At 41.7% G+C, this 17,193-nt stretch overlaps 1 protein-coding gene across 3 annotated transcripts in view; it reads left to right on the forward strand.

Annotated features, from left to right (window-relative positions):
* Positions 1-16,758, forward strand: part of MICAL2 (microtubule associated monooxygenase, calponin and LIM domain containing 2) — a gene marked incomplete at both ends in the record, with an annotated part of 99,340 nt that extends 82,582 nt beyond the window's left edge. For all 3 annotated transcript variants that reach the window (XM_084263858.1, XM_084263859.1, XM_084263860.1), the window contains 6 exons: positions 5,352-5,446; positions 7,516-7,608; positions 9,803-9,896; positions 14,254-14,353; positions 15,575-15,648; positions 16,574-16,758. In XM_084263858.1, coding sequence (XP_084119984.1) covers positions 5,352-5,446; positions 7,516-7,608; positions 9,803-9,896; positions 14,254-14,353; positions 15,575-15,648; positions 16,574-16,758 — 641 coding nt within the window. The remainder of the gene's footprint in view (positions 1-5,351; positions 5,447-7,515; positions 7,609-9,802; positions 9,897-14,253; positions 14,354-15,574; positions 15,649-16,573) is intronic.
* Between the last annotated feature and the right edge of the window lie 435 nt (positions 16,759-17,193).

Raw genomic sequence — 17,193 nt, forward strand, 5'->3', positions numbered from 1 at the left:
ATCCATTTTCATATTGCTTGCAAGGACAAAGTTAGCATTAAAATTGCAGGCTACTTTAAGAAATACTGATGTCAGGCAAAGAGCAACCTGAGTAGCATGAGCACAGGCTCAGGAAGAATTAAGTGCACCACAGTTTCAGGCATAAAATGTTATGTACGAGAGCTGCACCCACCTGTTTCTCCCTGTGATCCATCTTTCCACTAGCTCACTGCAGAAAGTCAGCTATTTAATGAGAAAACTATTGAATTTATTGGCATACCCTTTTGTTTCTTGTCCTTTTAAACTGCAACCCAAATGTAACCCCCAAATTTCTACTGTGCTACAGTATTAAAGTAACAATCTCTGTGTAAAGTGTGACATCACTGAAATGTTCCCAGTGAGCTGCCAGGTCCTTTTTGCACACTTCCTGCTTCAGAAGTACTGCATGCTTAGAGAAAGGTATACAGTATATAGAAGACTTGATCTGAAGCTCATTCAGATCAATAGAACAACTCTTGCTCTCATTCCTGAATTTCTGGAGTGGATTCTTGGAGCATCCATCTTGGAGCATCCATCTAACAGCTCACACCACCACTCATCCCAACTGAGCTGGGGGATGCTGGAGGCCACATAGGGTTGCTAGTGTTCATGCCCTGATCTCAGTCAGGAGGCTTTTTCGGACTCTATAGTTAGTCATCACCTGTCAGCTAACCCAAGCTGACTCCCCTTAGATGTGTTACAATAATTACTACATTTTGTTCCTCTTAAAATGGGAAAAGGTCTTGTCAGGTTTGAATGATATTATATTTTAAATATTTTGGAAAAACATGTTTGTAGAATATGCATTGCATTCCTCTGCTGTGCAAGCCAAGCCAAATGAGGAATTTTTAAGTTATTTATTGTTTATTGATTATAGGAATTGCGAAGTCTGTTCAGAAGAAAAACATGCAGCTTTAATTGATCCATTTGACCAGTCATTGGCCTCTTTCAGCATTGCAGCTCCCTGAACTTTTTCAAACATTCATATTTGAGTAAATCAAACTCTAAAATGACATTTCTGTCATATTGGCACTTGTCTCAGGCCCAGGCTTGGCAAGCTTCAGTCATGAACTGATGACGAGCTTTAGCCCACATTACATGTCACTGTTTTTTGTCTCTCTTGAAATTTACCATGGATCTCAGAGAAAAAAAAATCTTACTTTTAAAGATAAAATAATACTCCCAGCACCTTGTAGAAATCAATCTAATGAGGCTTTTTTTCATTCTCCTCTTGGTTCTTTGCAGTAGCGCTTTTCTATTATATAGACCTGCTGGAGGGGAGGAAGGCCCTTCAGAGGGACCTGGACAGGTTGAATTGATGGGCAGAGGCCAATGGGATGAAGTTTAACATGGAGAAGTGCCAGGTCCTGCACTTTGGTCATAACAATCTTAGGCAATGCTACAGGCTTGGGGCAGGGTGGTTGGGAAGCTGCACAGAGGAAAAGGATCTGGGGGTGCTGGTTGACACTCACCTAAACATGAGCCAGCAGTGTGCCCAGGTGACCAAGAAGATCAATGGAATCCTGGCTTGTATCAGGAATAGCGTAGCCAGCAGGACCAGGGCGATGATCATCCCACTGTACTCAGCTCTGGTGAGGCGGCATCTCCAATACCGTGTTCAGTTTTGGGCCCCTCACTACAAGAAAGACATCGAGGCCCTAGAGCATGTCCAGAGAAGGGCTGCAAAGCTGGTGAAGGGTCTAGGAACATGGTATGTTTGGCCCATACAATGGTGGTTTTACCACTGATGGTATTCAATGGCAAACATTGTCTAACAACCACCCTTGCTCTACCGAGCTTCAGGGGACTGGCCAGAGGAAGGGATTTTTATTTTATGGGTGTCATTTTTCTTATCTCTTGTGATATGCACATATGGGGATATCAAGTCCCAATACCCGCTTCCTCCAACTTTGCACTTTGAAACATCTTCTGTGACACGCTTAGATTCAATAAAAATTACGATAATAATGAATAGTTCCCTGTAATTTCACAGCTGTAAATTAGATATGTTGGGAAGGTTTCTTGACCAAACTCCTGGTCGCTTCTGTGAGGTAGAAATCAAGAATAGATTAATAAAGATTTCAGAAATATTTTCCCCCTTATAATTAAGAACTAAAGTTATGGCTGACTGTTTCTGGTGATCTCAAGTTGTGTTAGCTGCAGATGAAAAGCTCTAGTATAATATGCTAATATGGAAATTAGGAGACACTAGAGTACTTAAGAGATAGGTCATAAATAACTCCCATTTTGAAGGATTGAGATGGCCGGAAAGGGAAAGCCCAAGTCTAGAAAAGTTCAGTTAATATTTGGAAAATATGTTTTTGAGATCCTTTTCTGTACCTATCTAACTTTAAGGTTTGAGATATTTGGAGCAGACAAATTATTAATAATTAGCTTCACTATTGTAGTTCTAAGTTTCAGATTTAAAAGACCCAGTAAGTGTGAAAGTCCCCAAGTTCAGTATTTTTATGGGTAAATTCCTTGCCCAAATCCTCACAGCCAGCAGCTAAATCCTCCCTATCTCCCTACTCTGGCGATGGGAAAGATTAATGCTCTATCATCTGTAGTAGAACATATGATATAGAGTGATGATGTAATACAGAAGCGTGTTGGGTTTGTGTTGTGGGGGGGCTTTGTTGTTGGCTTTTGTTGGTTGAGTTTTTTAGTGGAAGGGACTTGTGGTATTTTTCTCTAGCTGTGCATAAACCAAGTACATTCAGTGAGGTAATTCCTTACTATGCCTGTTACAGTCATCTTGAAGTTGAGAATAGCAGCTGGGGTGCATTTTATAGCCTATTTCTGGTCTCTCCCACAAGGAAATAGCCAAGAGATAGTTGAGCAGAGCACTGAGGGGCTGCCCTTTTAATGGTGAAAGAAATGTACTGTCCCACTCTTTCTGTATCCCTGAAATGTGGCAGAACCACACATCTGGGAGCCAAATACCCCAACTCTGTGTTTCCAGACACAGATTCTTTGATTATTCACATTATATTACCAGTGGACATCAGAGCTGTGAAATGCCTAAGCAATAAATGTGAGAGAGACCATAACTATAAATGAGCACAGGTATATTCATCAGATGGCTCATTCTCAAGCAGTTTCACATGGTCCTTCATTCTGTAGGCTTCTTGGGAGGACACAATGAAGGATGTTGCTGATCACAGTGGTGTGGCTGTTGCCTCACAGGAGTGTGGACACCACATCTCTTGAAGGGTTAAGCTGTTTTGGATCAAAGTGGCTTTTCTTTGCAGATCAAGGTGCAAATACCTGTGTCTCCACAACAGATAGGGATTGGGAGGACTGTGGATGCTATGAATCTATTCCATGCACAGACATCAGCTTCCTTGTGCTCATGAGATGGTTCTTGGAAGTCCTTGGGCAAGTCACTGACCTCTTTTCTGTCCCAGAAAGGCAAACAGCTCCTGAGCCACACTGCCAAGGAGGAGACAGGTGCCCTTGTGTTACAGCAGGCTGCTTTTCCTCTAGACCTTGTAATGCTTTTTAAATTATTGATACCACTCAAGAGACAGACACGGGGAAGCAGTCACTTATTCCCACAGCTGAGAGAAGAAAGGGAGCGTGTAATTGCTTGTGTTTCCAGCCCTGCCGGGCTGCAAGGTTTGCCACTTGTGTATTATGGAATTTGATCCCACCAGTGGCCTGTCTGCAGGGTAGCTACCACAAACTTCTGATTGCACAGTCAAAGCAAGCTCGGAGAGTTGACTCCTGAAAAGAAATAGTGATACTGCCATGCCTTCCTCCATCTCGCGCACTGGGAAGGGCTTTACATCTGACGGTCCCTGCTGCGCATGGAGCTGGGGCACGGCTGGATTTGCACTCGTTTGCAGTGTGTGGCACTGCTGTGGCCCCAGAAATCATGAGCTGTCGGTGAGTCCCCTGCAGGTCAGCAAGCAGGAGTTGTGTCCCTCTGAGTGTGGAGTGGCAGCCCGGGCAATTCCGGAGCAGGGGAATCACCAGGAGACCCACCTGGCGTTTCTGCCAGGGCTGTCGCACCTCCTGCTGCCCAAGGACCTGTCGTGCAAAAGGGATGGCAGGACCCAGGTCTGCTCCACTGGGCCACTGAGCTTACGGGCTCACTGACACAGGGACTGGGCGCTTCTACAGCTGTGATTGCTGAGAAAAATGAGAATTTCTGTCTCAAAGGGTTTGGATTTGCCTCCACTGCTTTATCACTGGGCATGAACGTGTTTCATGGATCCTGACTTTGTATTAGATTTTTGAGACAGAAGTCCTGCTTCGGGACTGGGGTCCAGAACAAGGCAAAGAAGAAACATTTTCACTGGGAAAATGGGAAGTGGTTTTAACGTGAATACAACTTGCACGTAGAAAGCCAACTGTTACCTCGCAGATACAAAGACAAACGGCACTGTTAGTTTTAAATAATGTACACTGCCAAGATGTTGCCCAGCTGTTAATCATTAACCCTCTAGCAGGTTGAAGGGTAGAGACAGATGTTCCAAAAGCCGTTTTATTTTCTGAAATAAAGAGAATGAAGCTATGAATTAGACAAATTAAGAAGAAATTCAAATATTTACACCCAGTTGAAACAAGATGCTGGAAAAACAGGCATGATAAAATTGCTGCAATTAAATGTAATTTAATTTATAATTCTGAAAGCATGCTTCTTCCAAAGGCAGCCTTTGAGTTTTCCTTATGGAGTGCATTGTTGTGATGTATGGATTTTCCTGACTTATTATGGCATTTTAATCAACAGTTCAATGATGTGATAATATTCCTAAAGCAGAAAAATAAGTGACGTTTGTTTAGACATAATTAATGAAATATTTATGTTGCATGAGGCTGTGTGATAAAGCCTTGTTCTCTTAGTCCATTTGCTTCTGATTACATTTGTGATTTTTTTATATGACCAGACATTCTGACGCCAACTATTTTACACTGAGCAGATGTCATGTAGTAAAAATGGGTGCCAGATGCTACAAGCCACATAAGGGTAATTTGTTTAAGAGCTGGCTCAGACTTTTTGCATTCAATTACACTGTATAGTAAGCCTTATACAATCATTTGGGTAATATGGCTAACTTCAGATATAGGTTTTAATGAACACTGAGTGTGTTCAGAACATGCTACACGCAGGGTGCTCAAGGAATTAATTTATTTGTGGGCGATACCTGAAAAACATCAAATACACCCAGACAGAGTTTTTGACAGGGATCAAAATTTTAATTAATGCCATCAGCCAAATTTCCAAATTGCTCTAGGTGCTGCTGATTAGAACTCAGGGCAGGTGCAAAGTGTTTTTGTAAGCTAAATAACAGTATTTTTTGCCTGACTGTTTTGTTCCTGCGTTTTAGGACGTGAACGCCTACCTGTCAGAAAACAAGCTACCGACTATTCTCCTTCATCCTCCGATGATGAATTTGAATCCAAGCCTTCATTAACACAGAAGGTAACCTTGACTTGGAAACATAAAGATATTTCCTCAGACTGTATTTAAGTTTTAGCATATAATTTTTGATCTAAAACACACCACAGTTTCTCAAAGTAGGTATGGCAATGCTTTACCAGTGGAGTTTGTTTCATCAAGAGAAACATGCCTTAAAACTCTTGAAGACAGATGAAAATTAAAAATTCTGTTTTCTCTCTGGATCTTCTAATTCCCCCTGGTTACACCAACGTTGACAGAGAAGGTCTTAATTTGACAAGCAGACATGTTTCACTGAAACCACTTTGAAGCTGCATTCTTAAGTGGCCTTAATATGTAGCCGAACAAGCAAACTATTGAAAAAATTAAACCAAACAGATGCAGATTTCCCTTGGGGAAATACAACTTCATTTGAGAGGCGCTACAGGCAGATTGCATGGAAAACGCTGTGTTTGTCCTAATCAGCGTGACAGCATGAGCCATGGAGTCACGCCCAGGCCCTATACGCCAAAAGGGCCGGCTGCACACAGGGGTCTCTCAGCCCCGACTCGCTTCCTGTGGCTGGCAGAAGCGATGGGGTTAAAGCACCAGTGAACTCTTGATACCCAGGTCTGATTTGAAGAAACAGCTTTTATTGCCTCCATAGCTCATCAGAAATGTGTTTACCTCTTTCCTGTGGAGGGAATATCAGTAAGTGGAATTAATAGGATGAGGTGGCCTTTTGATTTGTTGCCTTTGAGGGGGTAAAGAAAAAAAAAAAGCAAAGCAAGAAGCTGCCCAATACACTATCAAAAACTGCCAAGCTGAAAGCTCAGTGGGATTTTGAATGGAAATCCAGTTGAACGGCTCTGGAAGAGCTGAAGTACCACAAGGCATAAACACAGCAATACGTGGTGACATGTCAGGATGCACCGAGATGTCAGAATTCATCACTCATCTTTCCTGTTACCAGAAAAACAATCTACAGTGAGATAATGTTATGATGAATTAAATAAAGTTTAAACAAAATAGAGAAAAGAAGGGAGATGTGAGAGAAAACTGTAGAGAAGCATCTCCCAGCAGGTCAGGCAGCCGCAGGAGCAGGCAGGACCAGGCAGTGGGGAAGGCAGTGCTGCTGAGGTAGCTGCCAGAAATGGGGTGAACGAGCAGCTGTTGCACGCAGGCGTTAGGAATGAATCAGTTTTGATGCATGTTCCACGCTCGGCTTGTTTCTCTCGGCTCCTAGGTGCCTCCTAGCACCACTTCTCGTGCCAGCTCTGGTTGCTATTTTGCCAGTACCACCATTTTAATCTGGCAAAATTCGGTGGGAAAAATTTTAGCTGTTTCTTGGCTTGTTATTTTTTTAATTGTATTTTCTTCAATGCTTATATATTCTGTCTCCTCCAAAATGGGAAAGCCATGAGCCTTGGAGTGCTTTCAGCTAGCTTGGGTCAAGAGCAAGACGGAGCAAGCACAGGTGATTTTCTCAGCCAGCACTGCATGTGCTGCCCTGCTTTCCTGGCAGCAGTGGCAGCTGCCCTGGGGGAAAGGCAAAAAACATCTGTAATGCAGTAGCAAAACAGCACTGGGGAATGTTTCATAGGGCTTCAGGTTGTGTCCTGTGATGGCTGTTTCTTGTGGGTACGTCTCTCTTGCTCTGATCTGAAGGTTACTACTTAGCAGCTACAGCAGTAGAAATGAGTTGAATTTACTTAAACTGTTGCTTCCCACTGCCTGTGCCTGGCTTCTTCCCTGATCATGGGGATGTCTGTAGGAGATACCTAGAGTAATATGTTGTATATAGTCAACTTTGTGATTCAGACTTTTTTTTATTGACAGACAAAGTTCACACTCAGGGTTGTGCTAGGAGTCTATAATGTCAATGTAAGCAAATGCATGAAAATATTCCTACGTTAATATTTTCATTTCAGTTAGGTTGCCCCAAGCACCTTGCAGTAACTCACTTCACTTTGAGCAGGGAAATTGGGTAGGATGACCTCCAGACTTTTCTCCCAACCTCAACAATTCTGTGGTTCCATGGAAGGTTTGAGAAAACCTGTAATAGCATACTTACGCTTTGATTGCCCTTTTTTCCTTTCTCTCATCTTTTGCAGGCAAAAAGGACTCTCAGAAGGCAAAGGAAGCTTGAGAAGGAGACAAGGCAATTGATTAAACAAGAGGAACTGAAGAGGCTTCACAAAGCACAGGTGAAAATGTAGCTCCCAGATGTCCCATTTGTCTCCCAAGAGTGACTAGTGAGGCCATTTGCATTTTTTTTTCTTCAGTATGATTCACAGAGGCGCTGTGACCATTGCTGATTGGCTTGGCCTTGGTCATTGGCAGGTCCAGCCTTGAGCCCAGCTGGCATTTACTCTATCAAGCATAGGGGAAGCTTCTAGTTGCTTCTTGCAGAACCCAGCCCTGCAGACCCCCTCCTTCACCTGTGCCCAACCATGCAAAGCCACAACATTCTATTGCTCACCTCCATGAATCACGTATTTTAAGCATTATCATTAAAATCCACATCCCAACAGAGATTTCCCACAATTATTACACTCCCTGGCTATGTTCAGTCTGTTTTGCACATTCCCTCTTCCATCAGAACCTTGCCGTGCAAAGACACAACATGGGGGTATCCACTGTGGGCTTTGCTTGTCTTCTTGCTGTGCTGGAATTGCCCCAAAACATCAGGAGCAGAAAAATGAATGAGTCAGAGCCTTGCACCTCTGTATGTGGCAAATTCACATGTGACACGGGACATCATCATAATTTTGTAATTGTGTAAAAGGAATAAGTTGGAATAGTGACTGGTAAAAATAGAGAGAATACACTGAAGAGGGGAAATTATAGCAACCCTGAGAAGGAAATAAATTCAGCTATTACACCTACATACTACAGGAGGGTAAAAAAATACAGTGATGGTTTTTTATTCTCTCTCTACCAAAACACTCAAAGTCTACTGGGTTTTTTTCTTGATGATGGAAAATCACTTCATAGTGTATAGGTCCAGCTCTTCAGAAAATGCTGGAAAAGTTCTGGACTCTGCTAATGTTTTATTATTGCCAATTACAGTTCAAAGATTTGGGAAAGCACTTCTGCATGACTTTGGTCTCAGCCCGTTCTCTCAGGTGTCAGAATTTTTAGGTTTATCTGTTTCACTTATATTATCTATATATACACACACAAAATAATGCCTTGCGTGGCCATTAGCATTTTGTGTGTGTCTACTGTAGCACAGGGCAGAGAAACCTGAGCTAGATTTGATCTCATTAATTCAGGTTGTAATTGTAATTAAGATACGGTAGTGGTGAGAGCAGGCTTTTTGAAGGCACAGTTGTCCATCATCTTCTGTTGTGTTACTATAGCAGGTGGGCAGTTTTGGATGGAGCTTCCACTTGCTATTTTTGTACCAATACAAAATTAAAATAGAAAACTAATAAGATGTTTTTCAGATGTGACTCTGAAATCTCCATTTTTGTAGACATCACTGCTTTTGCAGAATGTATAATGGAAAAGGAGAGAAATTTTGTGTTTGAACCAGACAGTGGATTTTAGAAAGTACTGCTATCTAGTTGCTACTGTAAAATCCATGATGGAAAATAAAAAAAAATCCATGGGAAAGAAGAATAGTATCTTACTTAATCCAAAGTAAGAGCAACTAAATTTTTATCTGAGGAGTGCAAATTCTCTCAAGGTAAATCAGATGTGTACATGCCTTCTTTTATTCTACTGCTTTGTCAAAATAACCAAATCCAAACTTTTTGAACCATCTTTTGTTAGGCTATTTGAACCATCATTTGTTAGGCTGTTCCTGGTGGCTTGGCTGGGTAAGCCCTGACTTAGCCTGGAGTGGGAACGGCTGAGCTTCTCTCTCCAGCAGTTCACACTGTTAAAGTGTGGCACACCTATTATCCACATGGCACCTCTGTCACTGAATTATCACATCTTATCTATAAGACACTTTCCCCCTTGTGACAAAAGCTTGTGAAATATAAAAGCAAAAGACCTGCAAAACCCCACAGACAGCAAAACTTTCTAGCTGTAAACCTTCCATATTTGGATGAGCTTTGTTCATGTAGCAGCTCAGAATATGTGCCTCCAAATGTGTAAGGTATTGAGTTTGAACACCTTGTGAGACAAAGAAATTGTCTCTTTTTTTTTTGCAATGGGAGAGTTAAAATTCAGAAAAACTGAGGTTCTTTCAGTACCTATGATACTTACCCACATAAAAATGTAAATGGATACTTAGTGGGATTATTAAATTGCTATCACGCCCGATATACTCAATGAGCTTTCACATTCCGTGGCTCCCGAGACCTGTTTCTGAAATCACTGAGACCAGCTTTTGTCTCTGAATTTTTAAGCTATGTTTGTAGCTTTTATATCACTACAATTTTGCAGGCAATCCAGCGCCAGCTAGAAGAATTGGAGGAAAGACAACGAGCTCTGGAGATTTTTGGTGTCAAGCTGGAGAGAGAACTAAGAGGAGAATCAGGTATATGTTTGTTTGGTGATTTATATATTAATATTTTTCAAAGCAGAGGGGTTTAAATGGTTGTCACAGAAGTAGAGTTCAGTACAATATCTGAAATCAAATGATAAATGGAAGAACAAAAATCATTGCTTACCCTTTTCCTTGAACTCTGTTAGCTGAAGCACCCTTATGCTCAGTGCTGTGAATTTTCTGTTGGTTAGCACAGATTTGGAATATTTTTTCCTTGCTATTGAACCCAAATCTGTGTTTCACCCCCACTTTTGAAAATTCCATTGTGAGCTTAATTTCATCTTCTGGACGGAACCAGTGTGGTTTCCAGAAGCTGTATCAGTTACCAAGCCAGCAGCAGCTCGTGCCTAGTAACAGAGTCCTTAATGACTTCTCCCAGAGTGTGAAATGCCATTAATACAATTAGAGCCAGTGGCCGTGCTATAGCAACGGCAGCACCCAGACACAGAGACCTGAACTTGCACAGGTCTTCTCCCCTCCTTCCAAGGGTGGAAGACAGCAGGGATGTTGTCCCTGCCCCAGTCAGAGGCAAGGTATTCACTTGTCTGAACCAGCAGTCCCAAGCAGTGCCATCCCACCAGCCTTATCAGTGCTCCTCAGTGCACAGGGGGTGAAGCTGGGGAGACCTCCTACATAGGGATGGGATATCTGGGTGTTCCTGCCAGACTCAAAACGGGGAACTGTTCATGTATGGAACTTCAGAGGAGACTGTGGTTTTGTGCTGAAAGGACCCTGCGAAGCAGACAGCCCAATTGCAACCATGTCTTTATTTACCTCTGTTTTAGAAGCTGAACCTTGTGCTTTCATGACAGGCAGTTGCACAACACGGAAAACCTAGATAAGTTTTGTCACCTGTTCTTGTTGTTGTCCTAGCTAGGCAACGCAGCAAAATCTCTATGTGCTGGCCTTTTTAATGCTGTATTTCTTAGCACTTGTCACCTCTATTCTAACACTGGACTAATCAGTCTGGTAAGAGTGTTTGTCTGACCTTTTATATTTATTAACCGATTTTCTGTAATTGATAGTGCTAACCTATTTCAAAAGCTATTTTAAAGGCTTTCATCTTTTCTTTGTTTTTTCCTTAAATGAAAACATAACGGTTTATCAAACAGCACCCACCTTGCAACCTATAAGGAAGTCTGCTAAAAAGACTGTGAGGATTTGGAGTGTTAGCTTTTTTCTTCACTGCTGATCTGTATAAGGGTGGATGCTATTATATAGAGGGGTAAGTGGCTTCTAGCTCTTGGGATAGAAGCTGAATACCAGGATAAATGGCCTAGAGCCACCTCTTGTTTTTGCTGTTTTGACAATCCCATTTCCTAAAGAAGGCTGTCTGCCAACAGATTGATGCTTCTCATTCTCTTCCCATCCTTAGTAATTGGATTGCCCTCATTAAGGTGAAAGTACTATTTTTTCTCCCTGTTGATTGTTTGTGTGTAGGTGGCCAGTTACAAATAGGGCAGATATGTAGGATGTTACTGTGTCTTAATAACTCTTCTGGTGCAAAAGCACGAAGCCATAAGTTTCCCAAACAAAATCCAAGTGCTTTGTTGCTTGTAATAACACACATGTAACGATGCAGGACTCAGCGAGCTTAATATTCTGTTCAATCTTCTTTAAAATAATGGGCATTATTGTTTAATGAATGACCAGTGTTTATTAGGTTGTTGTATTTAAGCAGGTCTGCGCTTATGCGGTTCAAGTGATTTAATAGGTATTATTAAGGTAATTAGAAAACGATCACAGTTCAGCAATAATATTGAGCTGCAAAGGTTGTGAATAACCAAATTTAGAGACAGGCCTGCGAATGCTAGTCTTCAGTGACATTTATGCAACTCTCCTCTAATAATTCTGTAAGCCCTGGATGAATGGCCCCTTTGTTAGGGGGAGTTATTCATTAGCTCCTCAACTGAATTAGAAGAGAACATGCGTGGGTGTGAAACAACTGCCATGAAGACTGATGAGCAAAATGAGGCTTTGATGATCTTCTAATTGTAGTGACAACAATTCCTGAATTACAAAAAATCAGTCCTATGAATAATTTTTCATGCTCCTTATTCCCTTTATTTTGGTTCTAAATACCAAATAATAAATCACTGAGCTACCGTGGCTTTGTTTTCCACTGACATTTGTGGAGGCTTATGGAGATCTTCTGCCTACAAGAAAATACAGAAATAAAAATCTCGAAACACGTTTTCCACTGAAATTAGCATAACGGATCAGTTGACTAAACAAATCATGAAGGGTGGGGGTAAAAAAGAAAATCTGTGTTGAGAGAATGTTAAGAAATCTCTCCTGGTTTTGAAGGTAAACAAATATCTGCACATGTTGCAGCTAGTTTATTTCATAAGGGGCATATTCAAGACTTCTCAGAAGTTTCAACAGAGTTAAAAGGAATTTGCTGAAAAGCTGTAGGAGTAAGGGATATGAGGTTTAGCTGTTCCTGAAAAGGTGCAAACTGGCCAAACTGGCCAAGCCCCCATTGCTATGTAACTGCTATACAGAGGGATGTGTAACATTACTCTGGAGAACAGAAGGTTGAGGTTTTGACAACAGTGTTCAGTAAATATTCCTCTACAGCCTGTCATTCCCTCAAAATGCATTAATAGAGACAAAGACATGATGTAATTAGAAGAATATCTGACTTTCAAATGGGATCCAGGTTAAAAGAGACTTGGGTAAACCAGAAAGAAAGTTTTGCTTTAGCAGTGCTGTAAGAAAAAGCCAGTATGGCTCACCAGACAAACCACAAATTTCCCTCTAACCTTTAAAGAGATCTGTCATACTGTAGAACTCAAAAGTCTTCATTGGCCTGTTCAGTCCTTGGAAGGCATAAAGCACTCCATCAGACTTAAATAACTATTAGCATTATTATTAAGAAACATTTGAAATGCTCAGGGAAAAATTGCCCCTGGGGACACTTGGGGGGTGTTCTGTGGGATAGGAGGAGGAAAAACAAGCACTGGTTTTATTTCAATTTGCACTGAGGATTTTGCTCAAATGAGTGGCGTTTTTGCAAAGTGTGTACCTCTCTGCACCTATGATACACAGTCTTTAATTAGATATGCAGAGGTTTTAAAGTGTAAAGAGGAAACAAACTAACAAAAAAAAAAAAAACCCTCGTATTTTTGCCTAATGAAGAGAACAGTAGAGAGGGAATAGTCACCCTCTGTGTGTGTGCAGGACATAACACTCATCTGCAGCTTCAGTGTTTTTACTGACAGTAAGCCAGACAACATTTTGATGACGGTGGCATACAGAAGCCTAAGGCTCGATACTAATGCTGTGTCCCTGCACTGGATCTGTGAGAAGCCACCGCTGGCACATCCTAGCAGGAACTGCTCCAGCTGTCGTTCAGAGAAGGCATTTTTTTATCACCGCTACAGACCTGGAAGATCCCACAGGAACACATCCCTTAATGCCAAGTTTTAATGAAATTGGGCAGAAATCAGACCAGGATTGTTCTGCCCTCTCCTGCTGCTTTATCTTCCTGTTTCATGGTAACTTCAGACTGGGGACAAATCATGACGGGAAATCACAGAACTGCCCTCAAGACAGAATGACTCCTGTCCTTACCACTGGGAAACACCTAGAGGATCTCCATTGCCAAAGATATCTGCACAGATGGCATTTGGGGAGCAGTAAAGTACCTCACCTGGTGAAAAAGAAATCTGTCCTCCTCTTCAACAAGGCACAATTGAGCTGTGAGCTCTCTGTGAGAGAGATGTCACTAGTGCCTACCAGTGATACCCCGGCCAAAAGTGCTACAAAACCAGCCAGTACCAATAGATTTATCCTGTCCCAAAGCCTTTCCTGGCATTTAAAACATGCAGATTTAGGTGCCAGTTGGCAAATCAATGGAAACTTGTAGGAGATATGATTGTGTCTGATGCCCACTGGAAGCGTGGACTAAGTTGATACTTGCCAGCACGTACATCCTGAAGTCTGATTGTGTTAATGGGATGTCCATTTTTACATATAGTTCAGCTGCTGGAGTCCAATGTCAACACAGAAACTGTTACCAAAGGCAGAACTAAGAAAGAAAAAGCGCCCATAAAAAATAAGTCAATAGGATTATTTGAAAGAGAAAACCTAACTTCCAAAACAGAAGTAGTTTTAAATCTGATAAACTAACTGATAAACTACAGTCTTCAACCAAATGTAGACAGGAATGCTATACCTGTTACAGCCAGACATTACTGATGTACATTGCATACAGCTAAAGAAACATCTACATTTGAACTCCTCACCTAGGCTTACAAATGAGAAGGCTTTGCAGTGAACTGAAATGGTAAGACCTTTGGAAGGAAAGCTGGTAACACGCACTTAACTCTCCTATTTTAAACAGATTCAGGCACAAAGGATGAAACTCAGATGCTACAGGAATGGTTTGAGCTGGTCTTGGAGAAGAATAAATTAATGCGCTACGAGTCTGAGCTCCTGATTATGTAAGTAAGGACAAGTATTAGTGCTGAAGGTGGGGAGGGGACTCAGGAAAAATCTACTTACATTACACCAGAACACCTTACAGTTTGAGACTCTCATGGAATAAAGATACCCAGAGTACCTACAGTCTGGTTTGAACACAGATTTCTAGATTTCCTTCCCTCTTGCAGTGGTTCAATTATTTCAATCCTATATGATGCTCTAAACCAGTATAGAGATGCTCTACCTATATATAATGTGGGTCTAATGAACACTGGGGCACATTGTCCTGTGGAAGAAAAATAGTTTGACAAGTTTATCTCAGGTTTTGTTGGACATTGGAGAAAAGATCTAGGAATTCATTGCAGAGATGAAACAAGCAGATATACCAAGCCAATAAAAACTGCTTTAGATGCCACTGTTTGTGGTTGATGGAAACAATATTGTCTGTAGCTCCCTCACCTCACCTCCTTGGAAATGCACTCAACAGAGGGTTGGAGATGACTCTCAGTTAATTTCTCCACTATTCCTGGGCAATGTGGGAAGGCGATGAGAGCTGCAGCAGTCATTACTCACCCCTGGATTTCATACCAGTGCAGGCAGCCCATTGCCATTTATCATTTCTGTATTACTCAGTCCCCCCACGCTGTGTGTGGACCTGCAGCTCAGCCACCAGCTCCAGCTGCAACCCAATATCTCCCCAGCTGCACTGGTGCTGTCAGGGACCAAACCATTTCTTTTCCCTGTGATTGTCGTTGGGTGTTGTGGTAGTAATGCTTCCTGCTCACACTGTCTGCAAAGCAGAGTTAGAACCCCCCAAACCAGGCTGCTTTTATCACTGCAGGACATGCAGTGGTGTTGTCTGGATGTGTGCACATGTGTTAATGCCCTTGCCTTGGGATCTGTTCCTGTGCAGAGGGCCTGGCAGGGCCCTTCACCTGTGAGACCATTCAGTTCTGTCCAGAACTGATTGTGGGTGCCACAAACAAAGCACAGCTGGTTAAAGCCTGAAGTGTTGAGATGTACGAGGGAGCTTCATGTGATACGTAACATTAAAAGTAGCCGCAGTACTAGTGGGACTTCTGGCGTTGCAGGGCAGTGTAGGCACAGGCAAAGCTTTCAGCCTTTGCTGCCCATGAGGAGAAAATACTGGATAAATGGAACACAGAATCTCTTGGTTGAAATAGGATTCTTTATTGAAAAAATCCCTCCTTATTCTCTGATGTACTTTTAATTGTACCTAGAGCCCAAGAGCTAGAATTGGAAGACCACCAGAGCAGGTTGGAACAAAAGCTGAGAGAGAAAATGGCCATTGATGGTAAGTCAAAGGGGAGAGTATACTGCAGCCCATGGTGACAGACCATACCCTTACAAGTCCCTGCTTGCTCCAAAAATGACCAGTGATCTCCTGCTTCCTCCTGTGCTCTCCTGTGAGTGCTGCTCAGCCAGGAAAAAATGTAACTTGTGAGATCCTCTCATCTGACTTCTAGGGAGGAGAGCTAGGCTAACCTGCCCAGTTTTACACTGAGCTGGATCAGAAGCATTCGCACGTGTAACTCCTCTAATTGTGCTGTGCAGACAGCAGCACCCAGCTAACATGGGATGATGGGCAGCTGTGGAAAGTATTAGCTTTGACCACCTGAACGTAAGAGAGGTTATCTGCTGTAATGTGAACTGCAGCATTACTGGTTACTGCAGTATTTTGGAACTGCTTTTAGGTTCTTGGGATTACAGTTTAGGCTTGGTTCATTCAGTATTAGAAAATAGAGCATGAGGAGGAGAAATGCAGGTAGAAGGGGGCTTACATAGCACTGAATACCCCCAAATAACCTCTTGTGTTGTAAATGCTTGGATTGTAAGGGATGGCCGTTTTCAATACATTTTCTGAAAAATACTTTCAATTTTCTTCTAGGTACTGCATTTCATAGTTGGTCTTTTTACCTTGTATAAAGTAAATTTAAACTCCAGCTTAAATGTTTTTATAAACAAGTAATGCTTTTCTTATGCCTTCCAGTCTAAATTTCACTAAAAGATTTACTTTAGACATTATGAGCCTCAGTGGTCAACCTTCAATGTTGCAAATGCAGGAGAAATTTTCCCTGAACCTTAAGAAAAATGTGAACCGCTACTACTTCGTTTATCATTGACTATAAAAGCAATGCAGGCTGTACAGCAACATCTAAAATGCAAAGTGTAACAATAGAGTGATCTGGATTTTAACTTCTTGTTTTGTGATCTTTTAGACAGCCTTAAATGTGAAACGGATCTGAATGAAGAGGATGAAATTTTTACTGAGATGATGAAGGTGATTGAAGAAAGGGACAAACTTGTGTCTACCTTGGAGGAGCAGAGAGTGAAAGAAAAAGCAGAAGACCAGCATTTTGAAAGCATTATATTATCTAGAGGCTATCAGCTGAGCAGGATTTAAGCAGCCACATGCAAATAAAAAGGGTTTCAGCAGCATTTGTAATCATGGAGATACAGCCTTCTGAAAAAAAGGCAGGAATTCAAATTTCAGATCAACTTATTTGGAAAACATGTCATTTTGTTATCAAAAGCTCTTAAGATGTTCTTTTGCTCATACTGGAGTGAATCATTTCACCATTGGTTTAAAGGATCACTGAAATACAGAATAGGACTGAATTTACCTGTCTGATTGGCATCAGGGTCTGTGAAAGGGAAATCAGAGCTCTGTTGTTTTCCTGAAATTTTATTTTAATGCTGAGAATAGAGTTCCTGAGAAACATGATGACCTCACTCGGTATTTTTGAGATGGCATTATTTTCCATCTGTTTGTCTGAATCTGTATCTGCTTTTGTTAATATTTTGGCACAGCCAACTCACAGTGAACTATTAAAAGGTC

The sequence above is a fragment of the Gallinula chloropus genome (assembly GCF_964237585.1).
Source record: "Gallinula chloropus genome assembly, chromosome: 4".
NCBI lineage: Eukaryota > Metazoa > Chordata > Aves > Gruiformes > Rallidae > Gallinula > Gallinula chloropus.